Source organism: Vulpes vulpes, chromosome 15, assembly GCF_048418805.1.
Source record: "Vulpes vulpes isolate BD-2025 chromosome 15, VulVul3, whole genome shotgun sequence".
Taxonomy (NCBI): Eukaryota; Metazoa; Chordata; class Mammalia; order Carnivora; family Canidae; genus Vulpes; species Vulpes vulpes.
Window position 1 is genome coordinate 54,247,189 of NC_132794.1, and position 20,228 is coordinate 54,267,416.

At 40.1% G+C, this 20,228-nt stretch overlaps 1 protein-coding gene across 3 annotated transcripts in view; it reads left to right on the forward strand.

Moving 5' to 3' along the window:
- Window positions 1-20,228, forward strand: part of SLC12A1 (solute carrier family 12 member 1) — an 89,890-nt gene that overhangs the window by 11,097 nt on the left and 58,565 nt on the right. The window contains exons 3-9 of one of the 3 annotated variants that reach the window (XM_025998668.2): window positions 1,470-1,604; window positions 1,755-1,830; window positions 6,565-6,660; window positions 9,821-9,960; window positions 11,042-11,152; window positions 13,042-13,153; window positions 15,218-15,345. In XM_025998668.2, the coding sequence (XP_025854453.1) occupies window positions 1,470-1,604; window positions 1,755-1,830; window positions 6,565-6,660; window positions 9,821-9,960; window positions 11,042-11,152; window positions 13,042-13,153; window positions 15,218-15,345 (798 nt within the window). Of the gene's footprint in view, window positions 1-1,469; window positions 1,605-1,754; window positions 1,831-6,564; window positions 6,661-7,193; window positions 7,290-7,813; window positions 7,910-9,820; window positions 9,961-11,041; window positions 11,153-13,041; window positions 13,154-15,217; window positions 15,346-20,228 lie in introns of all 3 variants that reach the window. The other 2 variants (XM_025998667.2, XM_072738468.1) reach the window with 2 other exon arrangements.

A 20,228-nucleotide genomic window follows, 5' to 3' on the forward strand; every position in this document is an offset into this window, starting at 1 on the left:
AATGATACACCAAAGCCCAAAGAAGCAATAACCCTTAAGCATGGCAAGGACGAGAACTTTGGTCACCTTCAAATAAAGTCCTTCTAATAAATATTGGATATTTATTTCACACCAGACCCATTTTAGAAGGGAAAAATAATTGCCCTTGTCTGAGACTTCTTTAGCTAGGAATTTGGGAACACATCATCCCAGCCTTAAAATAATTTAGGCCGCTTAACTAGGATAAAGTTGTTCTTTAATAATGATAATTAAGTGCTGAATCTAAGAGACTTCCCCAGTGGTTTCAACCCCTTACTGGAAAAGTTTGTTTTGGGGGAATTCAGTGGGTAACTCAGTCTAACCATGAGAGTCAGGTGGGTGCCAGGTAGACTAAATTAAGTAGATGCATCTTAAATTATTCAAAGTCACATCTAACAGAGAAATTAGGGTTGTTCTTACCTTGAGAGAAGCAGAGCTATTTCCTTTCCCCATTAAATTCAGATTATCCTACTGACAAGGAAGGTCTTCAAAATCAGGTCACCAAAAACCACTAAATAAGCTTTTGACATTTTTTATACAACTCATTTTTTACTTCTACTCAGCTTACCTTTTAGTAGTCAGTCATGAGAACTTCTTACTCTTTGTGCAATACTACCAGCACATCCAGCAATTCTCAGGCAAAGGCCTAGCAAGTCTGAAAGAAACTTCCTTTATAGGAATAACATTCTTGTTGCCAAATAGTCCCTTTAAATCTTTTTAGAACTGTAACCCTTTTTCTGCTTGTTTTTGAATAAAATGCTTCTATGTGTTCTTTCATTCAATCTTCTTAAAGATGATGATTATAGAGGTTTTACTATCATTATTTTAGGGGAATAAAGTAAAGCCCAGGGAGGTTAATGGAAAGATGTCCAGATAGTCTGCATCAATGAGATTAACCTCCTACCATGCCTCAAAGACACTGATTCACTTTTTTTTAAGCTTTTATTTATTTATTCATGAGAGAAAAATAGAGAAGCAGAGACATAGGCAGAGGGAGAAGTAGGCTCCCTCTGGGGAGCCTGATGCGGGACTGGATACCAGGACCCCGGGATCATGACCGGAGTCAAAGGCAGACGTCCAACCACTAAGCCACCACTTCATTCACTTTTGATAGGCTTTCTGCCACACCTTTATTTCTTTTTCTCTCCTTTGTTCTTTTTGTATTCTAGACATACCCAAATCTGACCATTTTCTCCTAAGGTAATATTTTCACCAGTTGAACTGCCCAAGCTCCTTTGCCACCCTCACAGTCTCACTGTGCCTGAAATCACTCATAAAATGAACTCACCAGCTCCCAGGAGGAAAAAATTATTACCTTATTCAAATGCTAGAATGTTTCCTTTTGTGTGTATGTCTAAAATTTTATGTCATTTGTTTTGATTTGCCTTTGGAAATTCTATGGGCCCCTGTGTTGACCAAACGTTGTGTTTTTGCTACCTGTACAAACGCAGAATGTGGCAGTGGCGCCCGGCTCGGCTGACAGGGTTGCTAATGGTGATGGGATGCCTGGAGATGAAGAAGCTGAAAACAAGGAAGGGGAGGATAAAGCCGGTGCTGTGAAGTTTGGATGGGTGAAAGGTGTGCTGGTGAGAAAGCTCCTATGTTTCCACCTGAAATCTGTTTGTTCGGTGTCCTCAGAGACTGTTAGCAGAGCCCCATAGCAGAGCTGCAGAGCCAGCTAGGTTTTGCCCCACTATCATGTCTGACGTCCCTTTCCATGCCCCTTCAACCCACAGGTAAGATGCATGCTGAACATCTGGGGTGTCATGCTCTTCATTCGCCTCTCCTGGATTGTTGGAGAAGCTGGAATTGGTAAGCATGTCTCCCCATCCCCCGCGTAGAGTTTTCAATGTCAGCTATAAACTCCATAAGCAACTTGTTTTGACCACGAATGCTGAATGTGAGTTCAAGGTCAAAGAAGGAATCTGCGCTCCAGCTCTCTAACGTTGCCTCTTGGACAATGTTTGTCACAGAGGAAAAGTGAAGCGTTAACTTCTGGGAGACTGGAATTTTCCAGCTTGCCGATCAGATAAATGCTTGGGCAAATATTTCTATCTTTTCTTCATTGAGTTTTAGGTATACCAATACATAGAGACATGTATATGTGAAACAGCACTCTTCAGATTTGGGGACATACTGAGATGTGTGCATCCCCCTTATTGATTATTGGCAAAATTTCACTTGACAAAAACAACTTGTGGGAGAAGTGGTAACAGCGTGACCTGACTCATGCTGAATTAGTTGGACATTTTCCAAAGAAAATAATTGTGTTACTTTCAGATGCCGGTGGTAAGAAAACAAAGGTTAATAAAATATTGCCAGGTAGAGGCTTTAAAATAATAGATAAAATGACTAAGATAACATATGTAACGATTACTAATTTTTCTAAAGGAAAATGCATGACGTTGAAATTATTTCCAGTGATTATTTGATGTTTTTAAAGGTGATATTTTATTTAAAATATCATTTCCTGTGGCAAGCTTTTTATTTTATTGGGAGCATATTGATAAAAGTTCTATAAAAAAATTATTTGAATTTTATCAAAGTCCCTGATTTAATGTGTTACAAATTAATGATGTTCCACTCTATACATGGGAAATACATTATAGATCCACTTTTGGAGAAGCCAAATAAATCATTAGTATCAAGAACATAGAGCTTCAGATGTGCTTTTAGATACTGCTCCAGAATGTATCTTAATTCACATTCAAAGGTACTTGGTCATTATTTATTGCCTTTGCTCCTCAAAACATATTGAGCATCACCAGAAGACTAACTCGCAACAAGAAAGAGCTGAGCTATAAATTGAAACACTGGAACCAGTTCCCATAGTTTTTCCATGTTTCATGTTTGGCAACTGTTGGGTTCCTGACAAAGGGCTGCTTGCCAGCTTTATGATGCATATCAAATGAATGCTTATAGCCGCAGGGTACAAAATAAGTATATGCTGTTCCATGGAAAATCTGCATCTTAATATTGCCAAGTGTTTGCTCCAGGGTTTCATGCAAAATTAGTTTTTTAAGGGCAGTTTAGTAACTTATTGAGATCATCAAGCAACATTACTTTGTTTGGAGGTGTGAGTGTAGCCAAGGGCAAGAGTAATTCTTTCTAATGCAACTTATTTAACATCCATGCGTTTGGGCAATAATCTGAACTTTAATCAGATCTTACATTATTCTTCACAGTTTCATGCTTATTACAGAGTTATAAAATATGAAGAACCCTATCTTCTGCTAAACTGTATTGTACTTTCAGACATCAGTATTGTTTTAACAAGGACCTATTTATTTAAGTAGTCATACCCTACTTTAAATGGGTGTCTAGTGGATTTTCCTTTGAACAAGAGTTTGTTGTTGTTCAGTTCTCATGGAGTAGACTTTAGTGAGTCATAGAAACTTATTACCACCCTTACTCAGTTTTACTGGCCTTTGCTGTGAAATTAAAACTAAATGAGTTGATTAAGTCACCTTCTGGGTCCCATTTGGATTCCCTTTATTGGGTAAGAAAAGAAGCAAATACAAGTAGTTTCTCTTTGTTGTGGGGATAGTTTGGAGAAGAAACCTGAATACATTTTCAAGAGGAGACTCTGGGAACAAAGCCAGAAGGAAGCTGTAGCCGTGAGTCACTGTAGCTACAGCCCCTGGGTAGTCGTTCCAGGGCCATGAGTTTGGGCTGTCCTTTCCCCAAAAGCAAATGATAGAATAAACCACAAATGCCGTTGAATTGGTCTTCTCTGACCTGGAGACTTTGGCTGGGGCAAGATAGTTTCTAATAAACATCAAGCATGGAAGAAGGATATGATGAAACAGGTATGACCTGAAGCAAGTCATTTATATACTCCATGAGTTTCATTTCCTCATCTGAAAATTAAGGAGCTGGATTAATCATTTCCCAATCAATTCTTTGAAGATAAAGCTAAAGAACCCTGCTGTCTAGGCAGACACAAATTGAGATAGGCTAAGGTAGTGCAGTAATCTTCAGACTGTGGGGTACCTGAGAATTACCCAGGAAGCTAGGTTACAAAACCACAGAATCCTGGGATTCTCTTTGAAGGATTCACACTCAGTGAGTCTGGGCATTTTTAATAAACACTTCAGGACTTTCCTGAAGTAGGTGATTCAAGGACCTCACTTGGAGACGACTACAAACTGAATGTTCTTGAAGCTGCCTCTTACCCTGGGATTTCATGTTTGACTGTGAGAGAAAAGCAAATCTCTTGCTGTTTAAATGTATAAAACTTTGTTCCAGGATTTCAAATGGTTTACAGAAATGTATACAATGCAAACAAATAAGTAAGAATTGTTGGGGAAATAGAAGCAAAGGGAAAATAAGGGTAGGGAAATAATAAAGTCAGAGTAGCTTTAGTGTCCTGAAATGCAAACTATAGAGCTCTGTGTAGTTGCTGGGGTGAGCTAAACATTTGACATCAAATGTCCTCAAAACAAAATCAGAAGCAGTAGTGTGCAAAAGATAAGAAGAAATTACCTGTTGGGGTGCAAAGAACTGAGGCTACATGGTGATGCAGAGGTGATGGTCACCAAAGAATCCCTGCCATACATTTGAAGAATTTAGTGCAACTGTTTCTCACAACACCAAACTTGAAGAGTCTTTAGGGACTGAAGCAATATGGTCCAAGTTTGCATCTCATGCCTACAGTTAGTCTCTTCCTATTGCACTTCAAACTGTAAAAGAGCCTGGAGACTTCTTATAGAGCCAAGATATAGCATGGAGCATCAAGAAAGGCAGCCTCCAATGCCTTGTTTCCATTTCTGAATGTCCTTCCTTCTCCCAGGGCGTGGCCAGAGAGATCACAGCTTCCTTTAGAAGACTCCTGTTCTGATTATCTCTGGAATGAGAGAGCCTTCCAACAACAATTATGCAACATCCATTTCATGTGGGGGAGCATACCTAACAGACCCAGGCGAGAGCATTCTGGCTAGAGCCAGGGTGATTTCAGTGCCTGTGACCCCACACATCTTTCTGTAACACTGGCAACCAACCGCCTAACGAGAGAAAAACAACTGGAAGTTTATTAACTCACACATCATGTGTACACATGAGAAGACTCAGCAATGAGTCATTCAAAGGAGAGGGCTTATGTAGCATATTTTTTTTATTTTTTCTCTCTTTTTTTAAAAGTTTATTTATTTATTTATTTATTCTTGAGAGACAGAGAGAGACAGAGAGAGAGAGAGAGAGAGAGAGAGAGAGAGAAAGAGAGAGGCAGAGACACAGGCAGAGGAAGAAGCAGGCTCCATGCAGGGAGCCCGATGTGGGACTCGATCCTGGGTCTCCAGGATCAGGTCCCGGGCTGAAGGCAGCGCTAAACCGCTGAGCCTCCCAGGCTGCCCTTATATAGCATTTTATTAAGAGAACAAGAGAAGGAACAAGACAATGGAAAGGACTGAGTTTCTAGGGTGGCAAATTGCGGGAAGGCAGACACATGGGGAAAATAAGTAACGTTTGTTAGTAGGTTCCTCTGGTGCTACCCTAGCTGATAAGGCTCTAGAATTGGCTCTGACCATTACTTTCTGCCCTTCTCGGTATAGAGGAAAGTGGAGACCACTTTACAAACTTATATCTTGTTTTCAGGCAAAAAGGGGGGAGGTATCTGGTTTTTTTCTGTCACCTTCAGTTCAAAATAATCTTTCTGCTAAAGCGGTACATTTTGGGGTAGCATATCAGGCTACCCTTCAGTATCCTCTTGACTGTATGTTTTCTGAAGCTGAAAGCAGCCTTGTCTTTCTCTGAATTCCATTTATCACCTTCTCCCTCTTAGAATCATTGACCTTTGCACCATAAGATCCTTGAGGCAGCTTTCTTCATTTCATTTCATTTGTTCCTTGCATCTCGCATGCTACCTGACACCAGCTGGATGTATAGCAGGCTTTCCGTGAACAACACCTATTTACAGCTATCGTGGACATGACGAAAAAGCAGGGCCACTGGTTGTGTACTATGTTCTAGGCACCGTGCTAGCCAGCCACTTTAGACATGTGCTTTCAAATTTCATTGCTCTTTTTGGTTCAGAAAATAAGTAACTTGCCAGAGGTCACATAGCCAATCGGTAAATGTAGTTCAATTTGAATCTTTCCACTTTACTTATCTGCCAGATGAACAATTTACTACATTGTATATAAATCTGCACTCCCAGACAACCAAATGTACATAAAAAGATAGTTACCTGGAAGGATGAACATTTACTCTCCAGTGATATTAGCGGCTTAGAATTGTATTGACCAATTTTTATGTCTGTAGGCATCTAGAACAATGTAAAAACTGGGGTTCACATTAAATTTTGACCAGCCATGGTTGTTCAGTTCTGGGCAATTTTCACTGCACATCTTAGCTCTCCAGTTTCTAGGATCTGTGCTGCTACAGGCAGAAACCTTCAAAGCTGAACATTTACTCTGGTGGTTTCCAGGCCAACTTGTTAATTCAAATGTGGTCCTTTGGTGATTACCCTAGATTTGCTGGCTTTTATGTAAACGATCTAATGGATTGTTTCACTGCTTAATTGCCTTTATTTTTCCTCTCTCAACTGAGGTCTTGGTGTGATTATCATCGGCTTAGCCGTGACAGTGACTGGTATCACTGGTTTATCCACCTCTGCTATTGCCACAAATGGATATGTCAGAGGAGGTAATTAAACGTGTGACCCGCATGATCATTTGTAAGGTAAAGGCAACACAGGCTCAGATAGCTCACCACTGACCTTTCTGGAGTGTGTTCAAAGGTAATCCAAGTCCGTTCCTTTCTTTTCTCCTCCAGGCAAGAGAGATGCAAGAAAAATGGGGAAGGATTTAACCTTTGTCAAGCCCCCAACTTTCTCATTCAGGTTCCTCTCAAGCAAGAGAGAAGGTCAAATGTCATGTTTTCTCTTTTCACAGCCAGGGTAGTTCCTCTCCCAGGACACCAGCAGAAGTCAACTTTTCCTTTCCAGGGCTGCATTTTAGATTGTGTTTACTTTGGGAGACCATCCTTCATCATAATGAGCAGGCCTCCGACTTGATCTTTATGCCAGGCAAACCAGTTTCTCCGGAGCACAAAGCAACTCCACTGGGGCCCAAGGCGTGGAGGTGAAAACTTAAATCAGAGGCAGTATAGTTTGCAGCAATAGGGAATCCAAGTAAGAAAAGTAAAATGTACTATCTTTTATTTTTCATTGCTAACAGGTCTTGGAGTTCTCATAATTCTCCTTTCCACCATGGTAACTTCTATTACGGGGTTGTCAACTTCTGCAATAGCGACTAACGGGTTTGTTCGTGGAGGTAACATTTTTAAGATACCTAAATGCCCTCATCGCTTGCCACGGGTAGGAAAAGTTTTTATATACTTCTTTTTGACTGGAGCAAGCAAGTAGCCTCGATGTTTTTGATGCCTGGTGAACTACATAGGTGAGCTGGATGCAGAAGGAACCTAAGGTACCGTGAGTTCAGGCCTGGTCCGCGCTGGTCACCTATGGGATCTCCTCTAATGGACCTCTCTGGCACATTGCAGCTCGTGGCTTCCAGATGCTCAGATTCCTCTGGTGAATGTTTTCTTTTTCAGGCCAGTTTGCACACCCCTTGCCAGCAGTGTCTTGGGAAATGATCCCTGGACATGGCTTCAGTTTTAAAGTTCAGTACATTTCAGGGGCTCCTGAGACCTTTATGGACTGGGATTATTTAGAACATTTCAGGTTTTTCATGGGGAGACCAACTCTGCTGTGACAAGACTCAGACCACTGCTTCCTCAAGTGCTGGTGACTTCTTGATTTACCAGAACCAAACACTTTTCTTGGGGGATTTTGCAGGTCTCGGAGTCATCATCATTGGCCTGAGTGTGGTAGTGACAACACTCACAGGTATTTCTATGTCCGCTATTTGCACAAATGGAGTAGTAAGAGGAGGTAAGCCAACTCATTTGCTTATGACTACAAGCTTGGGTTACAAAGTCATGTCTAGAATTGGTTTAATGCTCGAAGCAAAATTTGCATATTCATAATTAGTCCCTAAAGCCTTAAAGCAAAGTGAACTAACCCAAATTTAAACATCAAGGCAAATTCTCTCAAATAAAATTAAGAGATCTCCAGAAGGTTTTCTTTGACCCATTTCCTGTGATTAAATATGTTTATAAAGAGTGACCAGGTGTCCAGAAAGAAGGAATAAATAATTACAGTAAAATATATGGTTTCTTTGTGCCTTGGCTGAGCCCCACTGGCCCTCTCTCATGCCCACTCCGCTCCCCAGCTGACACTTCCCATTTGGTAAGCCCTCAGAATTCACCCCAACACGATGCTCCCAGTGGCCCACAGGCCTGAGAGGATCCTTTAAAAGAAAATAGAAGCAAATAAACAGAACAAAAAGTTACTTTTAAATCATCCAGGAATAAGCAGGACTAGCAGAAAGTGAAGAGGGTGAGTCTGTCATTGCTGCTGTAACTCATCTTCCCCTCTCCCATTCTATTTGGCTCCTGGGGCCTCAATCTTAATCAGATGTTCCTACCCAGGCCCTTCTAAGAGCACTCTCCCTCCCACAAACACATATCCTCTCACAGCTTCCCCTGCCCCTCTCTCATTTTGACGAAGCCTAAGTCACTGGCTAGCTAATTTATTTAATGTAGAGTGGACAAAAGGGATAATGGAGATTTGCTCCACCAGAGAACTGGTTACATCTCTAAAGAGAGCTTTGACCCTTTACCCCAAAGGAGTTACTACAGTGGAGGAAATTCCTTTTCCATAAAAGGAAAAGTTTTTGTTCTGTTTTGAGATGTTTGTTTGGTATCATTCCCCTACCAGTTCTGTCCACCTCTGAGACTCGCTCAGTATAGGAAGTCATTAGTTTGCAATGGTCTGTTGGAACATCTAGCTACCTAGGCCTCTTGACATTTAGCCTTTTTTACCTGCTCTCAGCACCCTCTAGGAGTTAACCAACACAGCTCAGACTTTTGTGCACAGAAAGAAGTTCACAGCCATACACAGAACCATCTTTTCAAGGTCCAAAGGAGAAGCAATTGTTCCAAACCCTCCTAACCTTCCTTCCCATTTGCCATCCCCATATACATATGGATATTTGGCAATAATCATGCCTTCTTGAGCTAAAAACATAGAGAACTCATTCCAATTTATAGAGTGGATAATGTGTAGCACTATACAGAAAACTTTGTTAAAAAAGATTTATTAATTTATTCTGCGGGTGGTGGGGAGGGGCAGAGGGAGAGAGAAAATAGCAGACTCCAAGCTGAGAGCAGAGCCCAATGCAGGCCTCCATCCCACAACCCTGAGATCACAACCTGAGCTAAAACCAAGAGTCTGCATTCAATGGACTGCGCCACCAAGGGGCTGTGTATACAGATACCTGTTTATGCAGCAAATATGTACCAGAAAGGAAGTTAGAATAGCAATGATAAACTTCACCTACTTTGTTTTCTGCCTAGACCTGCCTGTTCCTGGAGATTTCAAATACAAAATTTTACTTTGACTACATTATTGATTTAAACTTACCAGTGAATTTTTTTGAAAAGGCAAAGCACTTTGTTTTGGTAAAGTTTACTATAGTCTTATTTGAAACATTTGTATACAATTAGGTTTCGATAAATCAGAACTTACTATGTATGTCAGGATAGTTCTACCATGTTCTGTTACAGTTCTCAGAGTACAAGGAAAGGCTAACTTACTCATTAAAGTGACACAAGATTCCTAAAATTATTAGGAAGTTGCGATATTTTTACTAGAATAAAAATTATCCAAAATTATTTGGTCATATAAACTAAATCCCTTAGCAGTTCCTTAGAGTAAAGTATGTTCATTTTTTTGTTTTAGGTGGGGCCTACTATCTTATTTCCAGAAGCTTAGGGCCCGAGTTCGGTGGGTCTATAGGCTTGATCTTTGCTTTTGCCAATGCAGTGGCTGTTGCTATGTATGTGGTGGGATTTGCTGAAACAGTGGTAGATCTTCTTAAGGTAATTACAAGTTTTTCTTTTCTTCAACCAAGTAAGATAATTCAATTCAATTTGCCTTTTTCAGAGCGCTAGGGGATATCATTATGGCAAGAGAGAAGAAATAGATTTATTCTGTAGAATGTGGATGTTGGATATAGTTGAAATTCTAGGCTTGGCCTCAGAACTGACTTGGAATCCTGGCTCTCTTATTTATCAGCTGAGACATTCTCAGCTAGTCCCTGTATTCATCTGAACATTGCCTCTCAAATCTATCATATGGGCTAATAATATTGATCTATGTATTTCATGGAAATGTGGTACAGAACAAATGAAATAATGTACATGAAATACTATGTAAAATATGAAACAAAAGATAAATAATGGGTTAGTTATTGTCAGCAGCAATATTACTACCATGGTTATAGATTTCCAAAAGGAAAGATAGTTCAAACGTTAAAACAACTCACTGCAGAGAACGAAGCATTTCCTGGTTTAGGTGCTCTGTCTACACAGCATTATGTATGTGAGCATGTTAACTAGTTGATATGTGAACTAACTTCTAGTTCTCCTTTCATGGTCATGATAATATTCACTGAATTTAATTAATAATATTACCTTTATTTGAAAATTAGATGAATAAATGAGTGAATTATATAGTTTATAAGGTATATTATCTTCAAGAAATGTGTTATTTCGTTTATAGAGTTTATTTAATTGAATATTTATTTTCCAATATTCACATTTAAAATGACTTATTTTCATTTCTCTAAGATTCCCCTTGATACACAAAAATAGTCATTCTTCTGAAGCAAAACATTGTATTTATATGTGTACCTACTTATCTTAGTGCTATAATAGTTTTAAAAGCTGTGACTAGAATGAGCATCTAGGATTTCCAACTCTTAACCTTGGCTACCAAAGGCTTATTATTATAGGACAAAATAATATTAATCTCCAATTTAAGGAGCACTTCATTTTTCTATTATCCTACATGGTCATTAGTGCACAGTTTTTCTTCTTTACTGTTCAATTCTATACTACGGCATTCGGGCAAAAAAAGCTCTGTCTCTAACCATTTTGGCGACTTTTGTTGTTGTTCCAGGAGAGCAATTCAATGATGGTGGATCCAACCAATGACATACGGATAATAGGCTCCATCACAGTGGTGATTCTTTTAGGGATTTCAGTAGCTGGAATGGAATGGGAAGCAAAGGTGATTTTCTCAAAATGATGTTATCAGCCACTGCTGCTCAGGTCTTGACCAAATTGCAGGAATAGAACATACCCCATATTCAAAAAGAATTGCTATTATTACTTGCTATGTCAGAAGTTTCAGGTTAACACTGGGGGGCAGGAGCCCCAAGCCCTCAAAGCATGATGTTGAGGCAGTCACGACTCACCGCTCATGTGTCACATGATCAGGCCTCAACTCTGTCCTTTGTGCTGTCATTACCATGACATAGACACCAAGGTGGCTGCCATCATCACACACAGACCCCGTATGATCGTGGCAACGGTACACTCTGGGAACACCTCAATCCCACTGTGGTCCTATTCTCAAGCTGACTGTGAGTGCTGAAGCCCAAAGGAAATGGCCTATGTGATGGGACAAGGGAATAGAGGCAGAAGCTATCATTCTCCTCTGAGACACAGTACTTCAGGAGCAAATTTGAGATTACTGTAGGTCCTGGAACTAGAGAATATCTGGACTTAACTAGTAGTAATACAGTAGGTAAAATTCTGAATGATGGGAGCATATCTTTTCCCTGATTTAGGACTCTCTAGAGTGACTGGGTGTAATCACAACAGGTATTAAGTGCCTGGAGATACAGTACCTAGACCTCAAGAGGTCACCAGCCCGCCCACCTACATAAGGCAATGGAAATCATTCCTTATATGGCATTTATTTGTGGGTTATTTAGTCACATGTCAAATGAAAATTAATTCAGTACTTGTTACATGCTGGGCATTCTGCTACGTACTGCGTATTCAGCTGTGACCCAAACAAGCACAATCCTGGCCCTAGTTGAGCATATGGTCTGTGGGGATATGAGTAACAATCAAGTAGATAAACAAGTAAATATAGAATGGTGAACTGTGAATGTGCTATAAAGGAAATAAACAGGGCACTGAGATAGAAAATAAGGGGAATCTGCTTTCAATGACTTTATTCCCTGAGGGAGGCAATGTAGCTTTGTGGCAGTTAGAGGGCAGATTTAAAGCTCTCGCTCTATTGCCACAGCACCTGGATTTTATTCTGGTTTACATCCGTATGATCTTACCTCACCTCTCTGTGCCTCAGTTTATCTTTAAAATGATAACAGTATTACCTACTTCATACAGTTATTGGTGGTATTATTTATCTGAAAGAATACTGGTAAACTTAAGTCTGTCTGTTATTGTAAGCCCTCAGCGAATGTTAGCTGCTATTATTTAGATTCGGTGGTCAAAAAAGTCTTCTCTGAGTAAGTAACTAAGACTTAAAGGATGAAACAAAGGAAATGTTATGCAAAGAGTAGGAAAAAGGTGCATTCTCTACAGAGGGAACAGCATATGAGAACGCCAAGCCAACAGACCCCAGAAATGTCAGCAGGGGGAGTAGGGGATAAAGAAAGACCATTTGATTGGTCAAACTTGCAAACCACATATGCTGGGCACACACATATGGCATCAAGGCATCACAGGAACTCTATGAATTATTGTGTTATTAATGCAACTGCTGTTGCATTTAGCACTGGGAAAGGAAAGAATCCATAGGCACTCTGCCTAGAAAAGAAATAGATTCTATCAGTGATAAAATTTTGGGCTCCACTTCTATTCCTGAAGACCCTGTAGTAAGCTATCCACCTAATACTTAGAATGTTTTTGAAATATCCCCTTCAAGTGCCCACACATATGCCCCCATTGAAAATGTAACTTCCACACTCAAGTCAGATAAGGCTTGTTAAGATGCCATTCTATAGGGATATACTATTACCTACTCTGGATAGTAGTTTTAACCAGAATAACCAGACAGAGTCTTTCTCCAGTGGACTTTCAGTGGACATGACTTTTATAATTATGTAAAAAATTGTTACATAATTCTCTTATTTTGCCCTTCAGGCTCAGGTGATACTTCTGGTCATTCTTCTCATTGCTATTGCAAACTTCTTCATTGGAACCGTCATTCCCTCCAACAATGAGAAGAAGTCCAGAGGTTTCTTTAACTACCAAGGTACGTGTGACAGATGAGTTGCTTCACAATCAGTGGTTCTTCACTGCCTGTCTCCATCATCATCCCTGTGATCCCCATGCGACCATGAGAATCCCATTGTGATCCAGGGAAGAGCCTGGAGTTGGGCTCAGGAAATCTGGAGTGAGTCTCAACCCTGCTGCTTGCCAGCTAGACCAGTCACATAATGTGTTTGGGGCTCGAATTTCTCTCTTGAAGTGTGAGCAATAACTTACTGAGGGGATTTTTGAGAAGTAAAAAAGATCGTGAAGATCGTGGATGCAAAGGTGCTTTGAAAACCTTCAAGTGTGGGACAAATTGTTGTTGCTGTCAAATACTAGAAGTAGAGTCATACATGCAAGGAAAGAAAACATAGTTCAGACAATTTGTTCAACACTTGAGAACACTAAAGCCAAACACAGCCATTTTACTGCTGGGGTGTTTTTCTTAAGGATTTTATTTTTGAGGCACCTGAGTGGCTCAGTTGGTTAAACATCTGCCTTCAGCTCAGGCCATGATCTCAGGGTTCTGGGATCAAGTCCCATATGGTACTCTTGCTCAGTGGGGAGTCTACTTCTCCCGTAGCCTCTGCCCACTACTCTCCTTGCTTGTACTCTGTCTCTCCCTCTGTTTATTTTTTTAAAGATTTTATTTATTAGTAATCTCTATACCTAGTATGAGCTGAAACTCACAAACTGAGATCAAGAGTCATATCCTCTATCTCCTGAGCCAGCCAGGCACCCCCCTGCTAAGCTTTTTTTGCACCTTGCTTATCTATAGCATTACCTAGTTAAGCACCACTGTCAGGTTTTCAAGCACAAAAGATTGTTGGCATTGGTGTAGGATCCTGAGGGAATGTCACAAAGCATGAAATTCTACTCCACCTATGCACATCTTCCGTGCTTTCCACTCTAGTTTACTCAAGAATCCACTGTTGAAATGTTGTTTATTTATTTTTAAGATTTTATTTATTCATGAGAGAGACAGAGAAAGAGAGAGAGACAGAGAGGCAGAGACACAGGCAGAGGGAGAAGCAGGCTCCATGCAGGACTCGATCCCCGGACTCCAGGATCGCCCCCCTGGGCCAAAGGCAGGCGCTAAACCGCTGAGCCACCCAGGGATCCCCTACTGATGATATTTTAAAAATATTTCCCTTTATTATTTATTCAGTTATTAGTATCTGTTTCCTTTTGGTATCAGATCATTTCTTTCTTCCTGATTCTTCTTCTTTGTAAAGTTTGTCTTTTTTGCTTTGTAGGTTAACATCCTTTTCCTTTCTATGTTTTTCCCTCTTCTAGCTCCTGCTGTATTTTTTCTGATGACTTGAATTTTCTTTCCTTGTTTTTATATCATCCCAGATTCTTTTGTTTGCATTTTCTTTCCCTCATTTTTCTATTTTTCTTCTACATTATTCCCTTCTCATTTAAGTAATTTGTTGAGACCCCCTGGGATAGTATTATTTTATGACCAGCATTCCTCGTTACTATTATTCTCCCATATATGAGAATTTAGTATAAGAATTTAAGATCTAATCTCTGGGAGCAAGGAGTGGGAAGGTTAGAACATAAACATCAAAAATTTAAGATAGTTTTGCCCACAAGTTTCTCCTATGATTTTTTTTTTTAAAAAAGCATGTAAAAGCAGAAAAGCTGTGTGTTGATTAGAGTAGTTATGCATGTAAGAGAGTAGTTATGTGTGTGTATAGGGCAGGGTATGTGTGTGGTGTGTGTGCTATATTTGTGAATATACCAGTATGGTCATGAGAAGAATTCTCCATTTCCCTATTTCTCAATATTCTAGATTCAAAAAAGTCAGGAGGCCTTGGTCTCTATTGGCACAAAAATTTTTCAGAGCCATCTTCTGGAGATCTAAAACCTTGTTATATATATGCTGACTCTTAGCAAATATTAACACGAGGTTTATCAGGAATATACCAACATTTTCAAATTAATTCCATTTAGCACATAGGGACCCATTTACGTGATACATTGATAGAAGCTAAAGGTAACTATCTACTTTTCTGTAAAGAAAGTCTACATGATAATATTCTCATTATTTGTGTTGCAGCATCAATATTTGCAGAAAACTTTGGGCCACGCTTCACAAAAGGTGAAGGCTTCTTCTCTGTCTTTGCAATTTTTTTCCCAGCAGCTACTGGGATTCTTGCTGGTGCCAATATCTCAGGAGATTTGGAGGTATGTTGTTTTCCTCTGCTTTTGTAGTACTAGGAAGTCGTGGTGCAGTTGGTGAGCAGCGTGAGTTATAGAGGTCAATGGAGACCATAGTTCCCTAAAGATGTTAAACCTAAAATTTCTGTAAGAGTCCCAGTAATTTAAAAGCTTTCTCTTTTAATGCCAAAATTTAATTTCAGACCATCCTATTTCCAAGAGTCCTTCCAAAAAGTCTTATTCAGTGATATCAGAAAAGTAAAGTATATTGACACCATATAAAATTTCTAAGAAAATGAATATAACTCAGTGAAAAAAAAATATCAGAGCTCTTTTTAAAACACATAAGGAACAAAAACACATAACATTCAGGAAGAAAAAAAAACCCACCCACTTCCCACCAAATCACTTTATTAGTGAATTTTTATGTCATTAAATTCAGAGATATGTTCATTCATTTAATCGGTATATATTTAGCACTCTATTCATATTACTTGATGTTAAGTATTGTAAGGAGCATTATGTTAGAATATTGAGTTGAATGTTTTATAAAAGATTGGTAGCAGTGACCTAACCAAGATAGAAGTTTTATTTTTCTAGTGAATAAAAATCTGAGCTCATAGGCCATGCAGTGGAATAAGAAAAGTCTGCTCCAAAAGGTAGCCCACAATCCCAGATGCCCTCTCTTGATTTATGGAAACCTTGGAGTTTGCCCTCACCTGCCAGGTCCAAGATGACTGGTCACTTCCAAGATCATGTTCTAGCCTATAGGAAGTGAAATAAGGAATAGAGGGCAAGCAATTCCTGGACCTTGAAGGTATTACTTCTGCTGACATTCCATTGGTCAAGAGTTTAGTCTCTGCGACCTGGCCTACTTGAAAAGAAGACTGGGAAATGTAATCTCTAGCTGGGCAGCCATGTTCCTAGAATTTTAGAGAGTTCTAGTGTTAAAGGGAAGAAGGTGTGAATGGGTATTAGGGGGTACTAAACAGTCTTTACTATATACAAAAAAGGAGAAGGCATAGGTTTTACTTCAATAAATTTATAATCAGGGCAGCCCCTGCGGCGCAGCGGTTTAGTGCCGCCTGCAGCCTGGGGTGTGATCCTGGCGGCCCGGGATCGAGTCCCACGTTGGGCTCCCTGCATGGAGCCTGCTTCTCCCTCTGCCTCTCTCTCTCTCTCTCTCTCTCTCTGTGTGTGTGTGTGTGTGTGTCTCTATGAATAAATAAATAAAAATCTTTAAAAATAATAATAATAAGTTTATAATCAACTTTGGAAGATAAGAAATATTTGCAAGAGCTATCAAGAGACATGGTATAAATCAAAATCATATGTACTGTCTAAATAAATCGTGAAATAAACATAATAGTTGTTAAGTCCAGGATGATTTCCTCAAGGACGCTATCTTTAAGTGTGAACTTAGAGCAAAAGCTCAATACTGACTATTGATAAGAAAATGTAAGGGTATTCCAGGTAGAGAAGACAAAAGAACAGTCAGTCATGGGGATGCTGGAGGCAGTAAGAGATCCCTCACAGTTCAACTGGAGAAGCCCTGATGAGGCTGGATGACCTTATAACATAAGGGGAAATAGCTATTGGTGGAACCTAAGCAAGAGAGGCCTGCCCTAGAATATATAACTCCATGAGAGTGGAGACCTTGCCTTTGGTTATATTCATTGCTACTTCCTCAGATCTAGTAAGGTTTCAATAAATATTTATTTATTGAATGAATAAAGGCATTTTGATTTGTCATATTAGGGGTCACAGTGCCATGGTAAATTCTTGAGCTGAGATACGGCATAAAATAGATTAGATGGAGGCTCAGAAAATTAGATTAACTTGTTCAAAGTGATTCAAGTAGTTAAGTATCGCTGCTTAACGAAATTTAGTAATGGATGTGGAGCTTCCAGTTTTTCAGATTTGGGAAAGTATCAAAGGTCACTGATTTAAAGTCCTGCAAACTGTAAGCACACATTTAAATGAAAGAATATTGTGCTTTCCTTAGAAACAAGTTCGTATTAGACACTTAGTCATCACTTCAGCTCAGCCAACACTTACAGAGTGCCTACTGACAGCAGGCACTGGGGAAGCAAAGAACTTAATCCTCCCTTCTAGTTGCTCATGGTCTAAGGTGAAGACAGACTCCCTCTGTATGAGTCGTAAGAAGCAAGAACAGAATCATGCACAAGGGAAAGAGGAAATAGTAATCGCCTGTCCCTGAAGAAGCAAGGGGAGGCTTTCAGAGGATGGGGACACTCCATCCAGATTTCAAGGGACAAACAGGGGTTCATCAATAGAACAAAGAAGAGGGAGACAGTCGGAACAGAAGGCCTGGAGTGTCAAAAGGCACAGGGAAAGATGCTGCTGATGGAAATTAATTTATGTGTAGACTGGGGTATGCAAGTAAAATCGCTTCAGCAAAATTTTCATAAGCATGTTCATAAAGGACCTTCTGTGTGTCCTGATGCTACGGGAGCAAGCAAAAACCCAGAAGATATCCCTATCTAAAAATGGTAGCACATAAAGCTCCTTTCTCACAAAATGACTGTTGACTTGATTTAGAGGTGCTATACTACTAAGCAGTTTTATTTCTCTATCCAGTCTGTACTGAGAGTCTCTGAGTTTGAGTTGATACATAAAGAAAATGTAGAGAATGTTCTGTCATGATTTCTTTTTTTAAAAAAAGATTTTATTTATTTATTTGGGAGAGAGAGAAACAGAGATAGCAACAGCACAGGCAGAAAGGAGAGGGAAAAGTAGGCTCTCTGCTGAGCAGGGAGCCCGATGCAGGACTCGATGCCAGGACCCTGGGACCATGACCTGAGCTGAAGGCAGATGCTTAACTGACTGAGCCACCCAGGCACCCCCCTGTCATGATTTTCAAGGCACGTGTGGTCATAGTATTATAAAAAGTTGCATTCTTTCTGCTTAAAAATACTTAGGTGATCTTGCAATTAAGTATAACTTTCAGCACATACACTACTATATTCTATTAAGTGGAAGTCAGAGACCCTTTAAACTACAGAAAAGGGAGTTTGGATGTTATCCCAAAACTAGCTAGAGACACTAAGGCAATTAGTTCAGGGAGCAAGCTGTTTAGATGTGTGTTTTACAGAGAGCCAGCTAGCAGCTTGTAAGGATGGAGTAGAGGGTGGAGGGGGGTGATAGGTAGGGAGGCTGGGGGCAGAAAGATCAGTTAGACGATAACACAGCAGTCTGGACAAAAGATGGCATGTGCCTGATTTAAGGCCATGGCAGGGGGAAAGGATCAAAGGGGTCAGCTTTTGTTAGGGTTAGGAGAGGAAATGGAAAGAGTGTTTTCTAGGATGATCTGCAGTCAGAAGACATTATACATCACAATCAAGTTCACACATATAAAATTTTCCCGCAGCAGTTCTTAACTTTATTACAAATGATGTCTTCTGATACTGTCACATCAGTTCTATTTTATTGTATTTTTTTTATGCTGGGTGTAACCTACCCATGGAGAGGTTGAGTGGGGCCATTCCTTCCACTGCATGGAAGTGATTCCATGCAGTAATTGCTAAGGGTAAAGAAGCACAGATCTGGCCATTTAGGTTGGCATGGCAAAAAAGGACATCAGAGTGGAGCTGTCTAGTGGGTCACTGGATTTATGAGTCTGGAGCTCTGGAAAGGTACTAAGGCGGGACTCAGAGCCATGGCCTGGATGAGTTCATCCAAGACTGTGCAAGAGGGAGGAGTGAAAAGGACCAGGAAAGTGCCCAGGGAACATTCAAAATATATATGGTAGAAAAGGTGGCCATCAGAAGAAAGACAGAGCCATCTTGGAGGTAAGGGAACGCAACAGCGAGTGGGATCATGAAGGTCAAGAGAGGAGAATGCTTTGAGAACAGTAATTAACAGGAGGTGCCTAGGTGCCTCAGTCAGTTAAGCATCTGCCATTGGCTCAGGTCATGATCCCAGGGTCTTGGGATTGAGCCCTGCATTGGGCTCCCTGCTCAGTGGGGAGCTTGATTCTCCCTCTCCCTTTGCCCACCCCGACTCATGTTCTCTCTCGCTCACTCTATTCTCTCTTTCTCTCTCTCAAATAAATAAAAATTCTTTTAAAAAAGAGAGAGAAGGAGTAATTAACATGACCAAAAGCCAGAGTGGTCAAATATGTTAAGAACTGAGAGGTGACTACATAGTGGGAAATGACAAGGAAACTTCAGTACTTAAAGATAGTAATTCTCTGAGAGTGAAACTAGAAATAATCACAATATAACAGATTCATTTCAACTTAGTAAACATGTATTATTTACATACTATAGGGATATGCAAGATGTTACCTCTGTTCACAGCCTCAGAATCCTTCTCATGATGGCACTTCAGGTTGCCAGTGACAACAAGAGTTGGCACAAAGGGATGCTACAAAGCTCCCACCCTGAGCCTTCCATTTGTTAACACATTAATTCATAATCTGTAAATATGCACCAAGGAGAAGATTTGGGAGGTACTCAAATCAAGATAGTTAAGATGTGGCTTCAGAGATTCAAGATTAGGACGTGGTTGACACTCAAAAAACCGCAACCTAGTAGATTTCTTGCGTATTCTGTCTTAAGAAAAAAATGTAATATCTAATGAAGGAAGTTTCGATTTTTAAGCTACTGCTGGGGAGATGGAAACCAGCACTTAGAGTGGAAACTAAGAATTTGTCAGAGTCCTGGTCCCTGTTTAGGGGAGAGGGAGCCAGAGCAGACAGTGTGAATATATGATCATACATTAAGATACTGATATCTGGATTTATATTGGGCCAAGTCTGACCCTCATGTACGTTCTAAGTAAGTAATTTCAGAGTTTGTAGCGGATAGTTCTACATAAAAAACTAAGTTTGCGTGTTTGAGGTACATTACTGCCTGCCACTTTCTAATCCTTAGATATGTGTCCTT